General features: G+C 33.0%; 1 protein-coding gene across 2 annotated transcripts in view; it reads right to left on the bottom strand.

Annotated features, from left to right (window-relative positions):
- LOC138709640 (facilitated trehalose transporter Tret1-like) overlaps nucleotides 1-15,309 on the bottom strand; it is a 29,826-nt gene extending 14,517 nt beyond the window's left edge. The window contains exons 1-2 of one of the 2 annotated variants that reach the window (XM_069840557.1): nucleotides 15,143-15,309; nucleotides 2,304-2,422 (exon numbers count right to left, since the gene is read on the bottom strand). In XM_069840557.1, coding sequence (XP_069696658.1) covers nucleotides 2,304-2,400 — 97 coding nt within the window. In that variant the 5' untranslated portion in view covers nucleotides 2,401-2,422; nucleotides 15,143-15,309. Of the gene's footprint in view, nucleotides 1-2,303; nucleotides 2,423-7,748; nucleotides 7,830-15,142 lie in introns of those variants that run through there. The other variant, XM_069840555.1, reaches the window with a different exon arrangement.
- Between the last annotated feature and the right edge of the window lie 1,502 nt (nucleotides 15,310-16,811).

Genomic DNA, 16,811 nt, shown 5'->3' with positions numbered 1-16,811 from the left:
CAGTATATTGCATAGTAGACATAAGACAAATTGTATTGTATAATTATTAAGGAATCTGCACCTCAGCACGAGTTCTACTCTTTCAGAGGCGAGCTAAAGTTTTTCTGTATATATTACATTTTATGTTACAATTATTAGCAAAATAAATAAATAAATAAATAAATAAATAAATAAATAAATAAATAAATAAATAAATAAATAAATAAATAAATAAATAAATAAATGCATGAATGAATGAATGAATAAATAAATGAATAAATGAATAAATGAATTAATAAATGAATAAATGAATGAATGAATAAATAAATGAATAAATAAATAAGTAAATAAATGAATAAATAAATGAATAAATAAATAAATAAGTGAACAAGTAAACAAACAAATAAATAAATAAATAAGTAAACAAGTAAATAAATAAATAAATAAACAAGTAAATAAATAAATAAATAAATAAATAAATAAATAAATAAATAAATAAGTGAACAAGTAAACAAATAAATAAATAAATAAGTAAACAAGTAAATAAATAAATAAATAAGCAAACAAGTAAATAAATAAATAAATAACGAAGTAAATAAGTAAATAAATAAGTAAATAAGTAAAGTAAACAAATAAACAAATAAATAAATAAGTAAATAAATAGGTAAACAAGTAAATAAATAAATAAATAAATAAATAAATAAATAAATAAATAAATAAATAAATAAATAAGTCAACAAGTAAACAAATAAACAAATAAATAAGTAAATAAATAAGTAAACAAGCAAACAAACAAATAAATAAATAAATAAATAAGTAAACAAGTAAATAAATAAATAAATAACCAAATAAATAAGTAAATAAATGAGTAAATAAGTAAACAAATAAATAAATAAATAAATAAATAAATAAATAAATAAATAAATAAATAAATAAATAAATAAATAAATAAATAAATAAATAAATAAATAAATGTCAAGCAGAACCTCAATCAGAGGCAATATCTGCTTTGTCCATCACAAATTCTGCGCCGCCTGGATGGAAGTCCACCGCGCTAGCGTTTGAGCCATAGCTGCGGCATGAGTCTTATGACATTATTTTCCTTTCATTTCACAACGAAGTAATAGGCCTACGCCAAGGAGAGCTTATGCGCTAATTTAAGCACATCCAGTAGCTATAGGTAGCTACGGATCGACTAAATTGGTAAATAACTGTAGGTAAATGTACACCAGCCGTGGCGAAAATGCGATCGTGCGCCGAGCCACTGTGTAACCTGCAACGTGCATAGCACCTATGGAGGGAGGCGGACACCCGAAGGGGAAGTGAAGCAACTGTCTGACTTATTAACGGATTTTCATTTTCCTTACGTCAAGCACTTAAATATAATTTTATACAGTACAAGGCTACAAACTAATGTTTAGTACGTGTAACGAAGAAAGAAATGAACAAGAAAACATAGGGCACATTATCACAACCTAAAATTAACTGTCTTCAGAATGTCTCTGCGACAAAATTCAAAATCAGGAATTATGTCACTTACTGTCAGTCGTAGTTGATCACGAAGGTATTTGTCTGTCAGTCATGATCTAAATTTGGTTTTTACTATTTTCATTGTTGAAAATAATTTTTCACAAACATAAGTTGTAGCGAACGTGGCTTCAAAAGCGCAAGCGAAAGAACGAAGCTTCGGATATTTATTTTTTGACAAAGATTTGGAAAGTTCAACATTTGTCAAGTCCTTACATCTAGCTTTCATTTAACATCATATTGTAAATCTGTGAGTTTAAATTGAAGATCTAACCGCATTATACGTACATCTGCTGAAAAAGTATCGACGTACAGAGGTGATGATGATGATGATGATAATAATAATAATAACAATAACAACATTTAACCTTTTAATGTTTCATGAGTAACAGGTAGTATAACGTGTTTTATGTTATACAACCGTTTTCCTCGTAATACTTGTGAACAAATCATACATTTAATATTCTCCTCATATCGGCAGCAAAGAAATGCGTCCTCCCATCCTACTTGCAACTTTCGTTTTTGTAGAGGTACATGGTTTCGAGAGAGACATTGCGACGATACGCCACTCGCAGGTCAGAGACAAATACAAATGGAACGGAGTTTGACTCCAGTGAGTGAGAGGGTGGGGGTTGGGGAAGGTGGAAGCAAAGGAAATGCACAGCTATCATTGCGAGCCACAATGTGCTCATGAGTCGCATTTTCTCCACGGCTGATGTACACAAATAGGTACAAATCGATATAAATATATATAAACAGACAGACATGCAGTCAAATGGAATGAACTGATATCTTACCGAGACAGGCTGCCAAATGCTGAGGCCATTTACTTCTTCTTCTCTGCGGATCTGTTATGGGCTCTACTTCAAACACTTCTAGATCTTCCACAGGCATCGCCGACTTCTCCAGGCACTTCCTTTAAAAGATAAGAAAGGTCTTCGTTAAACATGCTGCACATTCATTTGTTAAAGAAATTCAATTTTTTGGAAGTATGATGGATTTTTCTACGATACCTTACAAAAGTGCATGAAAGAAATTATAACTTTGATATTTAATTAACTTATAAATGTTATATCTTAATGTGGTCTATCATCAGATATCTTCTTCTGCCTCCAACTTTTCCTCCGTTCACCATTCCTTCCAGTGCATCTTTCAGGAGGCAGTTTCTTCTCAGCCAGTGACCAACCAATTCCTTTTCCTTCTTCTGATCATTTTCAGCATTATGTTTTTATAATTTCTTTCTAGCATAGCTTCATTTCTTATTTTGTCTGTCCATTTCACACGCTCCATTCTTCTCCATATCCACATTCCAAATGCTTCTAGTCGTTCCTCCGTTCACCATTCCTTCCAGTGCATCTTTCAGGAGGCAGTTTCTTCTCAGCCAGTGACCAACCAATTCCTTTTCCTTCTTCTGATCATTTTCAGCATTATGTTTTTATAATTTCTTTCTAGCATAGCTTCATTTCTTATTTTGTCTGTCCATTTCACACGCTCCATTCTTCTCCATATCCACATTCCAAATGCTTCTAGTCGTTCCTCTTCACTTCGTCGTACTGTCCTAGTTCTGCATCATTGAATGCCACACTCCTCACAAAGCACTTCACTAGTCCGCAGTAGATGCTCCTTTTTCTATTAATAGCTTCCTTTGCCATTGCTATCCTCCTTTTGAGTTCCTGGCAACAGCTCATGTTACTGCTTATAGTACACCCCAAGTATTTAAAGCTGTCTTCTTATTCCACTGTCTCATTTCGAATTCGCACGTTTACCTTCTTTATTTTTCTTCCATAACCATGATCTTCGTCTTGTTTGCATTTATTTTTATTCCATAATGCTCACAGCTGCCATTCAGCTCCAGTAGTATATCCTTTAGTATCATCTCCTCTTCATAACAACGCCATATCACCAGCAAATCTTACGCATTTTATTCGTATTTCCCTATTACCCCCGTCCTATTTTATGAAAATAGTTCTTCACTAAATCCTCCAAGTGGATGTCACATTGACTATGTGTGCACCTGGTGCTCTAGAGTATTGTACCAAGGAATTTAAAAACATTTATGCCACAGTTTTATGTTAAAGCAGCATATTTTGCTTGTTTCCAAAGAATTATTACATATGGGTTATTACTTTGGGGAAATGGTGCTCACATTGGCAAAGTGTTTGTTATTCAAAAGAGAACCACCAAGTTGCTAACAAATTCTAAGCTGATTGCCCACTGTAGGTCTTTATTTATTAAAGAAATTATGACCGTAACCTGTCTTTTAATTATGGTGCTATTAATATGAAAATGTAATGAAACATAATAATGAAATTCATGACTATATCACTAGGAATAATGGAAAATTGTACATACCTAAATGTAGACATTCATAACAGCTAACAACCATCATATTATGGCTTTTAAGTTATATAATCATCTTCCAGTTCATGTAACAAGTTTGAATAGACAGAATTTTAAGAAAATTATATATAAGTGATTGATAATAAAGCATTTAACAATACTGATGAATATTTTAAGGCCCGATTGTATAAACCATTTAATCTTAGATCAGAAGTTAAATTGATCCTTGTTTCAGCTGAACTTGGAATTTTCTGTTGTATAAAGTCTAATCTGAGATTAATTTGTCTCAAACTAAAGTCTACTTTAACTGAAGAAATTTCTCCGATTAAGTTAGATGATCCAAGTTCAGTTATTTCTTTTCTGTTTGAAATATACGAGTGACAGATTGTGCAAATAAAATATCCATTATTATTAATATTAATAGATATGATAGGTACATTTATATATATTTCTTTCAATTTCTTGCCTTAATACACAAACAATCTTATATTTTATAAGGCTCTATCGTGTTCAGCCGTATCAAATAACATAACCTATAATTATATTATGTTTATAACAACCATTAATTATTAATGGATATGATAGGTACATTCATAAATGTTCAATTAACTGTATTACTAAACGAAAATTGTCGTTTTATAAAGCTTTATTATGTTTAGCAGTATCAAACACCATAACATGATAACAACTCGGAGAACAGTCAACCTTCTTCTTATTGTCCGCCATTATTTACATTGCACAAAAAACCATTGTCTCCAACAGAGTGTACGGAAAGTCGCCAAAAAGTAATTGTAAAGTCGCTAGATTTCTCATTATCAACAAAGAAAGATTAAATTTTGTCACTATGGGGTGCTAAAAAGGTCACTAAATCCCTATTTAAGCAATATAAAAGTTAAAAGAAATTGTTGTTGAAAAAGAGTTAAAGTCGCTAGAGTGGCAACACTGAACAAACCTGTCCGCGCATCACGTATTTCACCTGTTTATGCGATGTTGCCAAATCCTTTTCACGTGAACTTAGATTGCATTTGAACCAAGGTAATTTGATCGCAGAAAAGTTTTATACAATAGAAGAAGTGTCTGAACTCGGTTCACTTTTCGATCTTCGATCAAAGTTGATCTTTAGTCAGGGAGTTTTATACAATTGGGCCTAAGAATTCTTTTACACGTTTTTAGTTTTAATTTAGAGATAAGAGACTATGTCATTGCAATTTATTTTCTAACAGACAATAAATAAATATCGACATCAATTAATAGCAATATCATCCTTGTCGTACTCCTCTTCCTATTCGACTTCCATCTCACATTTCTCCTCATATCCTGACTTTGACTCGTTGTTTCATATAAAGGCTACTGAACAGCCTCCTCTCTTTCCAATCCACACCAATTTTCTTCAGGATCCCCTTCAGTTTATTCCAATCCACTCTGTCAAATGTCTTTTCTAAATCTACAAATACTATATACACTTTTTTATTTTTCTCTAGGTATCTTCCGCCGATTGTTCGTAGCAGTCCAATAAATTGAATCTCTCGCAGCTTTTCCCTTCTGAAGCTAAACTGTTCTTCTTCCAACTGTCCTTCCATCTTAGAATATAAACGTCGTTGATTCAGTATTCGCAGGATAATCTTCGCCGAGTGCGATATTAAGCTGATAGTTCTGAACTCCTTACATTTCTTGCTATTATTTTTATTCGTGATTGGCAGCAACATGTCTCCGTAAAATCTTCAAGCCATTCGCCTTTCTCATATCGTATATTTTATAAATGTTTTATTTGTTATTTCTCAATATCGGCATCATGAGCAGCGCAATGATTTTTTAAACGGTCCACTTGAATGTAACTGTTGCAGTACATTATAATCATAGAAGTTCCTTAGTTAGTTTACCTTACGGAATAATATGAAAAATACTATAACTGTATTTTCAAAAGATGGGACATGACAGTTAAGCAGCCACGCTTGGAACTACAGCGCTACGTTGCCAATTTGGGCGACCACGCGATCAGCTGATGCGAGCTATCATGCGAAACCTGAAACGTATCAATAGCTGACACAAAAAGTGGCGCCAACAGAGCTATCGAGCACTCATCATGTGGGAACTGTAACATTAACTCAGCCGTTGTTACCATAGCAACAGCCCTCCTATGATATATGATGTGCTTTCCGATCGCAGCGCTAATGTCATGTCCCATTTTTAGAAAAACAGGTATAATAACAATAATATTGTTTATACTGTATAATAAATATCTGTAATACCACTCGGGCTGTGTAAGAAGACACGTTGCTCCGATTTTTGCTGTCATTGGCTTGGGTTTAATATCGCTTTAATGGCCTCTCGAAAGTATACATTGAGTTGGAGCTCTTCCTATGTTATTTGTGTATGGGCATTATAGTTCATTGTGACAATGAGTAAGTTCAGAACATCACTTTGAACCTTCATTACGAGCTTTATATTACTCGTATTTACTATTGAGCCGAAACCATGGTAAAAAATTATTTTTCAAAAAGAGTGTTCTAAGAAATTTAATCTTATTTTGACTTTTAGAATATTAATCTAAAGCAGCGGTGACCAAACCGGGTGTCGTGATTACGTACTGAAGGCAAGCAATGGCGGTCGCTCTACAAACTCTGTCTCTACAAGCAGTAAGAGGTGGTTTCGTAAAGCATGAGAAGGAGAACTTTTTTGTTGTTCTGTCGGAGAAAATGTAATATGTTTACTTTGCTCAATAGTTCAATTAGGAGTATATAGAAACATTAATTGCCACGCTGAATAATGTAGCCCTATTATTATTATTATTATTATTATTATTATTATTATTATTATTATTATTATTATTATTATTGACCATTAAGTATGTGTTTCTATAATGCTTCTGTACGTGCATGAATATTGATATTTTTAGATCTTCTCCCTAGAAGGATAAAATTATTAGGTTTTATCTTAATTTTAATCTTCTTAATCTTTAGATGAGGATAACTATTTATTAGTTATTTATTTAATAATAATATTGTAGAAAACCTGATTCAATATTATGTGCCAACGAACTGTTAAACGCCAGGAATTGACATGTCTTAAATCATAGCCAGGAAGAGAAAGATGAGATAAATAAATGTAAGGAAGTCAGCTACCTAATGGGGTTTGAAATATCTCGTGCTCTAAAGTCTTTTAATAGATCAGAATTTCTAAAAAGAGTAATGATTAAAATAGTTTAAATAACTTGTCCATAAGAAGTTTTTAATTTTGAAAAACTACGAATTTTTCGACCAAGTATCGAGAGAAGAATTTAGAAAATTCCTGATTATATTCAAGAGGAAGGCTAAAAAAACAAGCAAGAAAAATCGTATATTATTCACTGGCTCTTGATGACAGCAGTGACATTACTGATACAGCAAAGCTTGAGATTTTTATCCGCGGGATTGATCAAGATGTTAGTACAGGAACCACCACTGGCTGTAGTTTTCATGCCAAGCACCTTTCCTCCGTCTCCTTACTTCATAGGCTGTCTGTCGCATGTAATCACTGCAGCTCGAGTTGTGGTCACCGCTGATCTAAAGTGAATACTGAATACGCTTATGAAACATACTCTCCTGTGATATCGGTATATACGACGTAAGGTTGCTTCAGCAAAAGAAAAGAAGAGAATTAAGGAAAGTCTGATTCGATACACAATAAATTATAAGATATTAATTAATTAATTTAGTAACAGTGACTAAAGAATGTTAGACCTAATATAGTCCTATGCTATGAACGAAACTCCCCATTTTATCCAATGTTAGAGTTGTTTGTCATCAAACAGTGGTAGAAAAATAACGATACACACTACAACTGAACATGGTTTTGATTCATCTACTTAAGTAAAATTATTACCGTTCGTTGTAGTCTACATGTAATTTTTTCACAAACTTTACCTGCACTTGTAATACGTAAAACATTTCTTCTGCTTCATATTTGAAGTGCTTCCCAAAACGGCGGATACTGTAACCGCGACTCCTGACAAATCACTGCAGAGTAACGTGAAACTCCATTTCTGCTTTGATTTCGTAAAATGCAGTGACGTCATTCGCTCGTAACGTGCAGATGTTCGTATGCAGCTGAATATTAAGAAATCGGTTATTAAAACTTTAGCTATCAAATGACAACGTAAACAAATACTGTAATAAATATTAACGATTCTCCAGATATTTCTGTCCGAGGGGACATGTTACTGAGCTCTGTGTTGTACGAAGAGTTATGTTATTAATCTGATTAGCCAGTCCACGTGGATAGCTCTCCCTAGTGCAGCCGTGGCGAAAATGCGACTCACGAGCACATTGTGGCTCGCAATGATAGCTGTGCATTTCCTTTGCTTCCTACCTTCCCCAACCCCCACCCTCTCACTCACTGGAGTCAAACTCCGTTCCATTTGTATTTGTCTCTGACCTGCGAGTGGCATATCGTCGCAATGTCTCTCTCGAAACCATGTACCTCTACAAAAACGAAAGTTTCAAGTAGGATGGGAGGACGCATTTTTTGCTGCCAATATGATGAGAATATTAAATGTATGATTTGTTCACAAGTATTACGAGGAAAACGGTTGTGTAACATAAAACGTCATTATAAGTTACTACATTTTGCTGATGAAACATTAAAAGGTTAAGTGTTGTTATTGCTATTATTATCATCATCATCACTTCATCATAATCATCTCTGTACGTCGATCCTTTTTCAGCAAATGTACGAATAATGCGGTTAGATCTTCAATTTAAATTCACAGATTTATAATATGATGTTAAATGAAATCTACAGAGTGTAACAAAAGTTTCTGGTACAGTGAAAATTTCAGTTTTTTTTTTTCAAATATTCGATGGTAAATATCACATTTTCACCCAAAATATTAATAAAGGATTGCATCACACCACAATCAACTAGTACCAACTCCTACACCATAAAATTTGGTCATGATTCCTGAGAAAATGGAAACTATAAAAGACAATAATTTTAACATACTGTTACAGAAACTTTCGTTACACTCTGTAGATATAAGGACTTGACAAATGTTGAACTTTCCAAATCTTTGTCAAAAAATAAATATTCGAGGCTTCGTTCGTTCGCTAGCTCTTTTGAAGCCATGTTCGCTACAACTTACGTTTGTGAAAAATTATTTTCAACAATGAAGATATTAAAAACTAAATTTAGATCACGACTGATAGACAAATACCTTTGTGATCAACTATGACTGGCAGTAAGTAACATAATTCCTGATTTGAAACTTTGTTGCAGAGACATTCTGCAGTCAGTTAATTTTAGGTTGTGATAATGTGTCCTATGTTTTCTTGTTCATTTCTTTCTTCGTTACACGTACTGAACATTAGTTTGTAGCCTTGTACTGTATAAAATTATATTTAAGTGCTTGACGTAAGGAAAATGAAAATCCGTTAATAAGTCAGACAGTTGCTTCACTTCCCCTTCTGGTGTCCGCCTCCCTCCATAGGTGTTATGCAAGTTGCAGGTTATACAGTGGCTCGGCGCACGATCGCATTTTCGCCACGGCTGCCCTAGTGTGTAAGTCTTTTTCTTTAAAATGAGGCTACTCTGTGTACATACAATACTAGCCGCAAGGGTCATGGATATCCAGAGTACCGGTACCGCAATCCTTTGCGCCGGAAAATGCCGAAAAATCGACCACTGTTATTCGAGCGCGTTTAATGTTCTGCAATAAAACTCTCTCATGATTTGCCATCCTGCTTGTCAGACTTGTCAACAAAATGATAGTTACTTGAAAAGGTTGTCAAACAATCTTAGTAAAGAAACATTGTCTATGCCTCTGTTTTATTTTTCAACTTGTAACCAGCAAGATTGCTCGTTTTATGAAACTGACCCCAAACCAAATGAATGCAGACTATCAAGCCTTCAGAGATCTCATTTTTCGTTTCGAGATATTTTTTTTCTGATCCGTTCTTCCCAAAACTGACTTTTCCAAATAAAATAGCTCCCAAAACATTTTTATCAAGATCTTTTCCAATTCCAGGACAGACAGATCATACTAGGGCTTGGAGGCGTAGAATCACTGTGCTTCCATTGTTTCTACTGATGTTTTGTCTCTGGTATGTAGTAATGGATCCTAGTTTCATCAGTGGTCATAAAACGCCTAAAAAGTCGGGGGTATTTTTCTCGAATCGAGCCAGACAATCCCGTATTGCATTTATTATTTATCCTATACAGCAATTAATATACTGATGGAGGATATGTCAAAGTATAAAAATACGTCATATAGGCATATAAAAACCAATTACATGATGTTAATATACTGATAGATCTGAAGACAATAAAGGGAGATGTTTAAGTGACTTACAAGAAGTCCATAGTTAACATTAAGTACCATACATCATGATCATATTTGGTTAACATTCTATTATGTTTTTGGCAAATGGATGTTACTGATATAACTTTAACTATCACTTTTGAAAAATCGGTCTTATGTGAACCAAAGCCTTTTATATAAATCGCTGATGTCCTATATTTATAGGCTAAATCACTGTTAAAGAATATTTTCGAATGTTTAATGAAACACATTTTACTGTAATTTGTAGCTATTGGATCTACTTCCTCTAAATTTGTAGATTTGTAATTTGTACTTTCGTGGTGCATACGCTTGAACGGGTTATGGATAAAACTTGGAGGGAATCCCTTTGCGATGCCGTGAACCAAAAGTATGTATAATAAATACTTTTAGGCATATATGTATTTTTATTCTGGATACTTTTCATCCGCACAGCCGGGATGTTCTGGTCATTTCATTGCGGTCAGTAAAGGCCCATTCACAATGAAAATTAAACATAACCGTAACATAAACACAGAAGTTTGCGGCCAGGCTACCAAATGGGATCATTCACAATAATTCACATAAACATTGCCGTTAGACGTTAACATGAAAGTTTGCAAACTCCAAACTTTCATGCTTATGCTTACGTGATTTGCAAACAGAACACAATCGTGGAGCGCTGAAGTATACGACAGAATATGCGGAAATGGCATCGTTGTTATGTTTCCATGGTTACCAAGTATGTTTGCTGTTATGTTTATGTTCCCATCGTGAATGATGGTATGACTTCTTGATTTTACCGTAACGTTTATATTCTTTTATGCACGACCATGCCGAAATGTAGTAATTATACACCTGGTAGCAGTCCTTTAATGCATGTAATTAAAGTACACCTACTCATTAAAGTTCAGGTGTTTTCAGCCAATGATAACTCAGCTTACAGGTGTTCAGCAATAACGAGTCAGCTTTGTACCGTTATAAACCGCAAGTATCGATTATTCTCGGATATGCAATCGAAAGAGAATTAGCGAAAAGTCACGGAGGCTGGAAATCCAATGCTGTCGCAGAAGGTTATGTTCTGTTACTATAATAATTAGCGTTAATTGTAAATAATATTCAAATAAATTCAATTTGTCATCTCGTTTTTCTATGTCGAATTCAATAATCAAAGTTATACCAAGTTTAACGGATTACACAAGGTCAATGACATTATTGTTCCTCGGAAAAAATCAATACTTTCGCGTCTGCGCACATCTCACAATTCACGGCCTAGAACAAGGTCACTTCCGATCTTGTCAGATACAAATAAAATGTATACATCTGAATACTGTAATTTCAAGTTAGAAATATGGTCGAGCATAAAAAGTCGTATGAAACTCGCCTATAATGATAATTAAGAAGCTCGTATGAAAATTATGAAACTCGCTTGCGCTCGTTTCATAAACATCCATACTCGCTTCTTAATTACTATCATTATAGGCTCGTTGCATAATGTACTATTAAGTAAACGCTTACGTTATGTTTAATTTTCATTGTGAACGAGCCTTAAGAACTGTTAAAGTGCAAGAGACTTTACGTCATATCAGCAAGCTTGTACCTGAGAAATAGGCTGAAGTGGAAACTGAAAGCGCTCGTTTGTTATCATGTAGATTTCTGGACTAAGAGTTCTAGCATCTAGATCCGGCTGGGAATATTGTTTAACTTTTTAAGAGAAAGGGATTCGCAAAAAATGCATCTGTGAATAATTTGATAGCATTTACTTACTATAGCTTGGAAGAAATAAAATACAGAATATCTACAGTTAAAGAACGGTAGCTATTAACTGAAATAGGAATCTAACATCAATGTAAATATGCGAATGTACCACTCTGATTAGTGATAGGAACACACTTCATCATCATCATCATCATCATCATCATCATCCTTGCATGTATTGCTACTGGCCAACGCTTGAACGGTCTGCCCAAGGATCTCTTGCCCACAGGATGGTAATTTAAAATTTGGCGTGGAATTCTGATGACATGTGATCTCCAGTTTTGTCTGTATTTCTGTAGGTATTCCGTAATCGGTTCAATCTGCAGTTCTTTCATAATGTCAAAATTTTTAATGTGATCCATTCTCTTGTATCCCGTTATACGACGCATAAATCTCACTTCTGCCGCCATTAATCTTTCTGAATCAATATTACGAATCGTCCAACCTTCACTACCAAAACATAGTTTAGGTCTGGCCACACTTATTTTAAAATATTATCCCGAAAACTTCCGGAGAGAACATACATTGAAACAAATAGACGTTAAGTAGAATAGTTAAGACAGGGGATCGAACCGCAGACAGGCCTACTTCGCATAACAAAGCAACTCAGAATAACAAAACTGTCAGGTTAACGAGTTCAACACAAATTTCAAGTTTGAATATCCTTAATTAAAATAAGATGACGTAATCTCATTTGAATCTTTGTAATTAAGTAACAAATAGCGATTAAAAAAATTACAATCATCGCATTATTCATTATCCTTCTAATTAAGGTTTTTACATTACTGAACAATGTTATGCCCTGTAGTTGTGTTACTGTATAGAATCATGTAAGCCTAGGTCTACTAGTTTAAAAGCTGAACGTTATCTTTCTTATTCATAGGTCATGTTTCTAAGACATTTTTTAATCCCTCTCGATTTAATTTTTCGTGTCACATATTACTGATTATATTATAATTTATGCTCGACCATGCCGAAATGTAGTAATTATCCACCTGGTAGCAGTCCTTTAATGCATGTCATTAAAGTACACCTATTCATTAAAGTTCAGGTTTTCGATTATTCTTGGATATGCAATCGAAAGACAACTAGAAAAACGTCACGCAGGCTGGAAATCCAATACTGTCGCAGAAGGTTATATTCTGTTACTATAATAATTAGCGTTAATTGTAAATGATATTCAAATAAATTCAATTTGTCATCTCGTTTTTCAATTCTAAATCAATTTCCAGGTTATATCAAAATTAGTTCATGTTATTCTCTAGATTACATCAAGGTCAATGACATTATTGTTCCTCGGAAAAAATCAATACTTTCGCGTCTGCGCACATCTCACAATTTACGAGCTCTGCACAAGGTCACTTCCGATCTTCAGTCAGATACGAATAAAATGAATACTTATGAATAATTTCAAGTTAGAAATATGGTCGAGCATAAAAAGTCGTATGAAACTTGCCTCTAATGGTAATTAAGACGCTTGTATGAAAATTATGAAACTCGCTTGCGCTCGTTTCATAAACAGACATACTCGCGTCTTAATTACTATCATTATAGGCTCGTTGCATAATATACTATTATATATTTCAATATTATTTTATAGGTCTCCAATTTTAGTTATGAAATCCTTTATACATCTAAATATTTTTTTCAACATTTTCATTTATAATACTCTTAATTTTTGTCTTTGTTTATTATTTTGTCAAAGTTTATGTCTCTACCGCGTTAATCATGAACGGATAGAATAATGACTTATAAAAATGCAATTCTGATGTTTGGAAATAATTTATAATCTTGATATGATTAGTAGTGATGGGAGATATTAACAGAATACTATTCCAAGACTGGCACGATTCTGCAGGCTATAACATTTTAGTTAATATACTAATAACAAATCTGTAGCCAAAATTTTTCTGGTAATTTTCCATTTTCCAAAAATAATTGGTGTTAACATGTATAAGTAACAATCCTGAAACCGAAAATCGCTTTTTTGAAATTTTTGTTTGTATGTCTGTCTGTCTAGATGTTTGTTACCTTTTCACGCGATAATGGCTGAACCGATTTATATGAAAATTGGAATATAAATTAAGTTCGTTGTAACTTAGATTTTAGGCTATATGGTATTCAAAATACTTTATTTAAAAGGGGGGTTATAAGGGGGCCTGAATTAAATAAATCGAAATATCTAGTTTATTATTGATTCTCATGAAAAATATTACATAACAAAAGTTTCTTTAAAAATGATTTCCGATAAATTTTATTCTATACAAAATTTTGATAGGACAGATATTTAATGATATAAATGAGTTTTAAAATTACAATAGCAACGCCATCTAATGTGCTGTACTGAAATAAAAAAAAACGACTTCGTCTATAAGGGGCCTTGGGCAACAACAATCGAAAGCTATTAAACATAGCTAAAGAGAATGTTTCTGTGTTTGTATGAAGTAATATCGGAAGCTAATAAACTGTTTAATTATTATTTCACCATTGGAAAGTGTAGTTTCTCTAGATGGACATAATTCTACAATGTTATTACAGTAACTTCTGAAACATATAGCAAGTAATATAAAGTATACACATTAAAACTAAATGATATGTCAATCTTCATTAAACTATGGTTGCATGTAATAACAATTAAAAAAAACATGTTAAAGGAATTGTCATTGCATCAAATGATTGATCTCTCGACCAAAATGATAGCATTTTAATTACTTAAATACAATGTAAATTAAGTAACATATTAAACAATTTATCCTTCTATCAAACACGAATGTTCCCTGGATCAAACGTCCTATTTTAATTATGTAATTACTTTATATTTATTTCTAACAGGTGCAGCGGAGCACACGGGTACGGCTAGTATTTAAATAAGGTTTCTATTTAATATAAATTTCCGTTTCAAAATATCAACACACATTCCACGTAAACAGACATGTACAGTACAAAACAAATCATTACAGCAGCGTTGGAACGTCAATAAAAGAAACGCAAATGCGTAGTCTGTGCCTTATGACGATCGATGCAAACGTTAGGTATTTTTAGGGTAGGAAGAAAGAGTGTCAGAATTATCTTATACGTGTGTGACGTTGTAAGAGCATCTGGGCGCCACAATGGTTGTTCTTTCGAATAACTCTTTCCCCCTCCATGGCAAACATCAAATAGCACTTGGCAAAATTGGCGGACTTCACAGAACACAGCACTTCACCAAACGATACACTAAAATATATTAAATGTTGAAAGACTTACCTGGCCCGAGCAATGGCGATCTTTACACACAAATCTTGTACGTCCTCAGGGTGAAAATGAAACTATTAATAAATGAACGATGACTTTGTGTTGGAAGAACATTCTTCGGCTAGGTTCTCAATAACTTTTCTATGTACACACGCAGCAAGTGACATATCCCCCAGATAAAGATGCCTTGCCAATGTCGACTTCGCTAATTTTAGCTCTGCTAATCTTAGTAGGTACTTCACCTTCAGAAGGCTACACCTTTTAATTGGTCATAAGAAATACACTACCGAAAGTGACTGAAGAAAGCTATTGTGTTAATCGAGACCAGAGAAGTATATTCTGATTTGTTTAAAGATATCATAACCCTAAAATTTGCAACAGTGGAGAAAGTTAATGAAAATGTAATTAATGGAACCTGCCATTTCTTGAAAGACAGAGGGAAAATTAAATTGAAAATACAGCTTACGTATAAAAGCGATCAATATTCTAAAATACTGGAATAAGAGAAATAAACTTAATAACATAAAGTAATATCATATAAGTTAATAGGTAGCAATAGTAGCTAGAAAATTAAAATATTAAAAATATACGGGAAACAAAAGTATCTCCTTTTAAGAGAAGAAATCGCCTGGGAGTGAAAATAACCTATTAATAATAACATTTTTTAACAAATAATTATTTTAATTATATTTACTATTACACCATAATTTCTTACTCACATTGACATGATACGGAAATATTTTCACATTATCGGCACAATCGAAAAAACACTTTTTAAACTAAATAATTAAAGGAAATTAAATATTTTAAAGTTTTTTTTAAGATATGGTTGTTGCTCTCCTCTTTCATGGATCTGATTGAAACCTCAATATCCTACCTCACCACACACGGGACTGATGTCCGATTTGATTTGCGTTATTTCATGACCAAATGCAAGTGAGGGATGGAATAACTTTACAAATATAGACGCTGCACATATGAAGTATTAATTATTCCGTAAGGTACACATTTTTATTACATATTTATTTCCTACATTTCTTAAAATAATGTTTATGTGTCATCTGTCATGTTAATTTTCATTTGTTCTTATTTACGTAAACAATGATACAATAGGGCCAACACAAAAATTATCTTCGTACATAATCCACTCTATTGGTCAAATATTCATATATGTCATATTAAAAGACTGGATGGAATACAAAGCTCAGTATGCAGGACAATCACGGGAGCAGACTATGAGCAGTAACTCTCAACTATATGAGTCACTAAATATAATGTTATTTAGTGATTATATTCAAAATGCCAGAACCAAATTTTTAAACTCTGTAAGAACACATCCAAATCCACTGCTCAATAGTTTAGTAATTTCTCGTGTTTAATGAATGAGTGATTTCTTGTAAAACACTTCACTCTTGGTGAAAGTGTTTGAATGTAAATTGTATTTTATACTGAATCATGTACTATGTTACATACATCTTGTAAAAGGCATGGAACCATTTTGCGACCTGGTATTTAAATAAATATACATTTCTGGAAAAAAAAAAAAAAAAAAAAAAAAAAAAAAATCCACTCTATATTCACTCAATTGTAAGAACATTAAATACCTTTTAAATATGAATGTGAGTGTGATTGTGAGTGTGCCGGGTTAATATTAATTATCCAATCATCACAAATATAAAAA

This window comes from Periplaneta americana, chromosome 11, assembly GCF_040183065.1.
Source record: "Periplaneta americana isolate PAMFEO1 chromosome 11, P.americana_PAMFEO1_priV1, whole genome shotgun sequence".
In the NCBI taxonomy this organism is placed as follows: Eukaryota; Metazoa; Arthropoda; class Insecta; order Blattodea; family Blattidae; genus Periplaneta; species Periplaneta americana.
The sequence above is the reverse complement of the archived record's forward strand: the minus strand, read 5'-3'. Positions and strand labels throughout refer to the sequence as shown.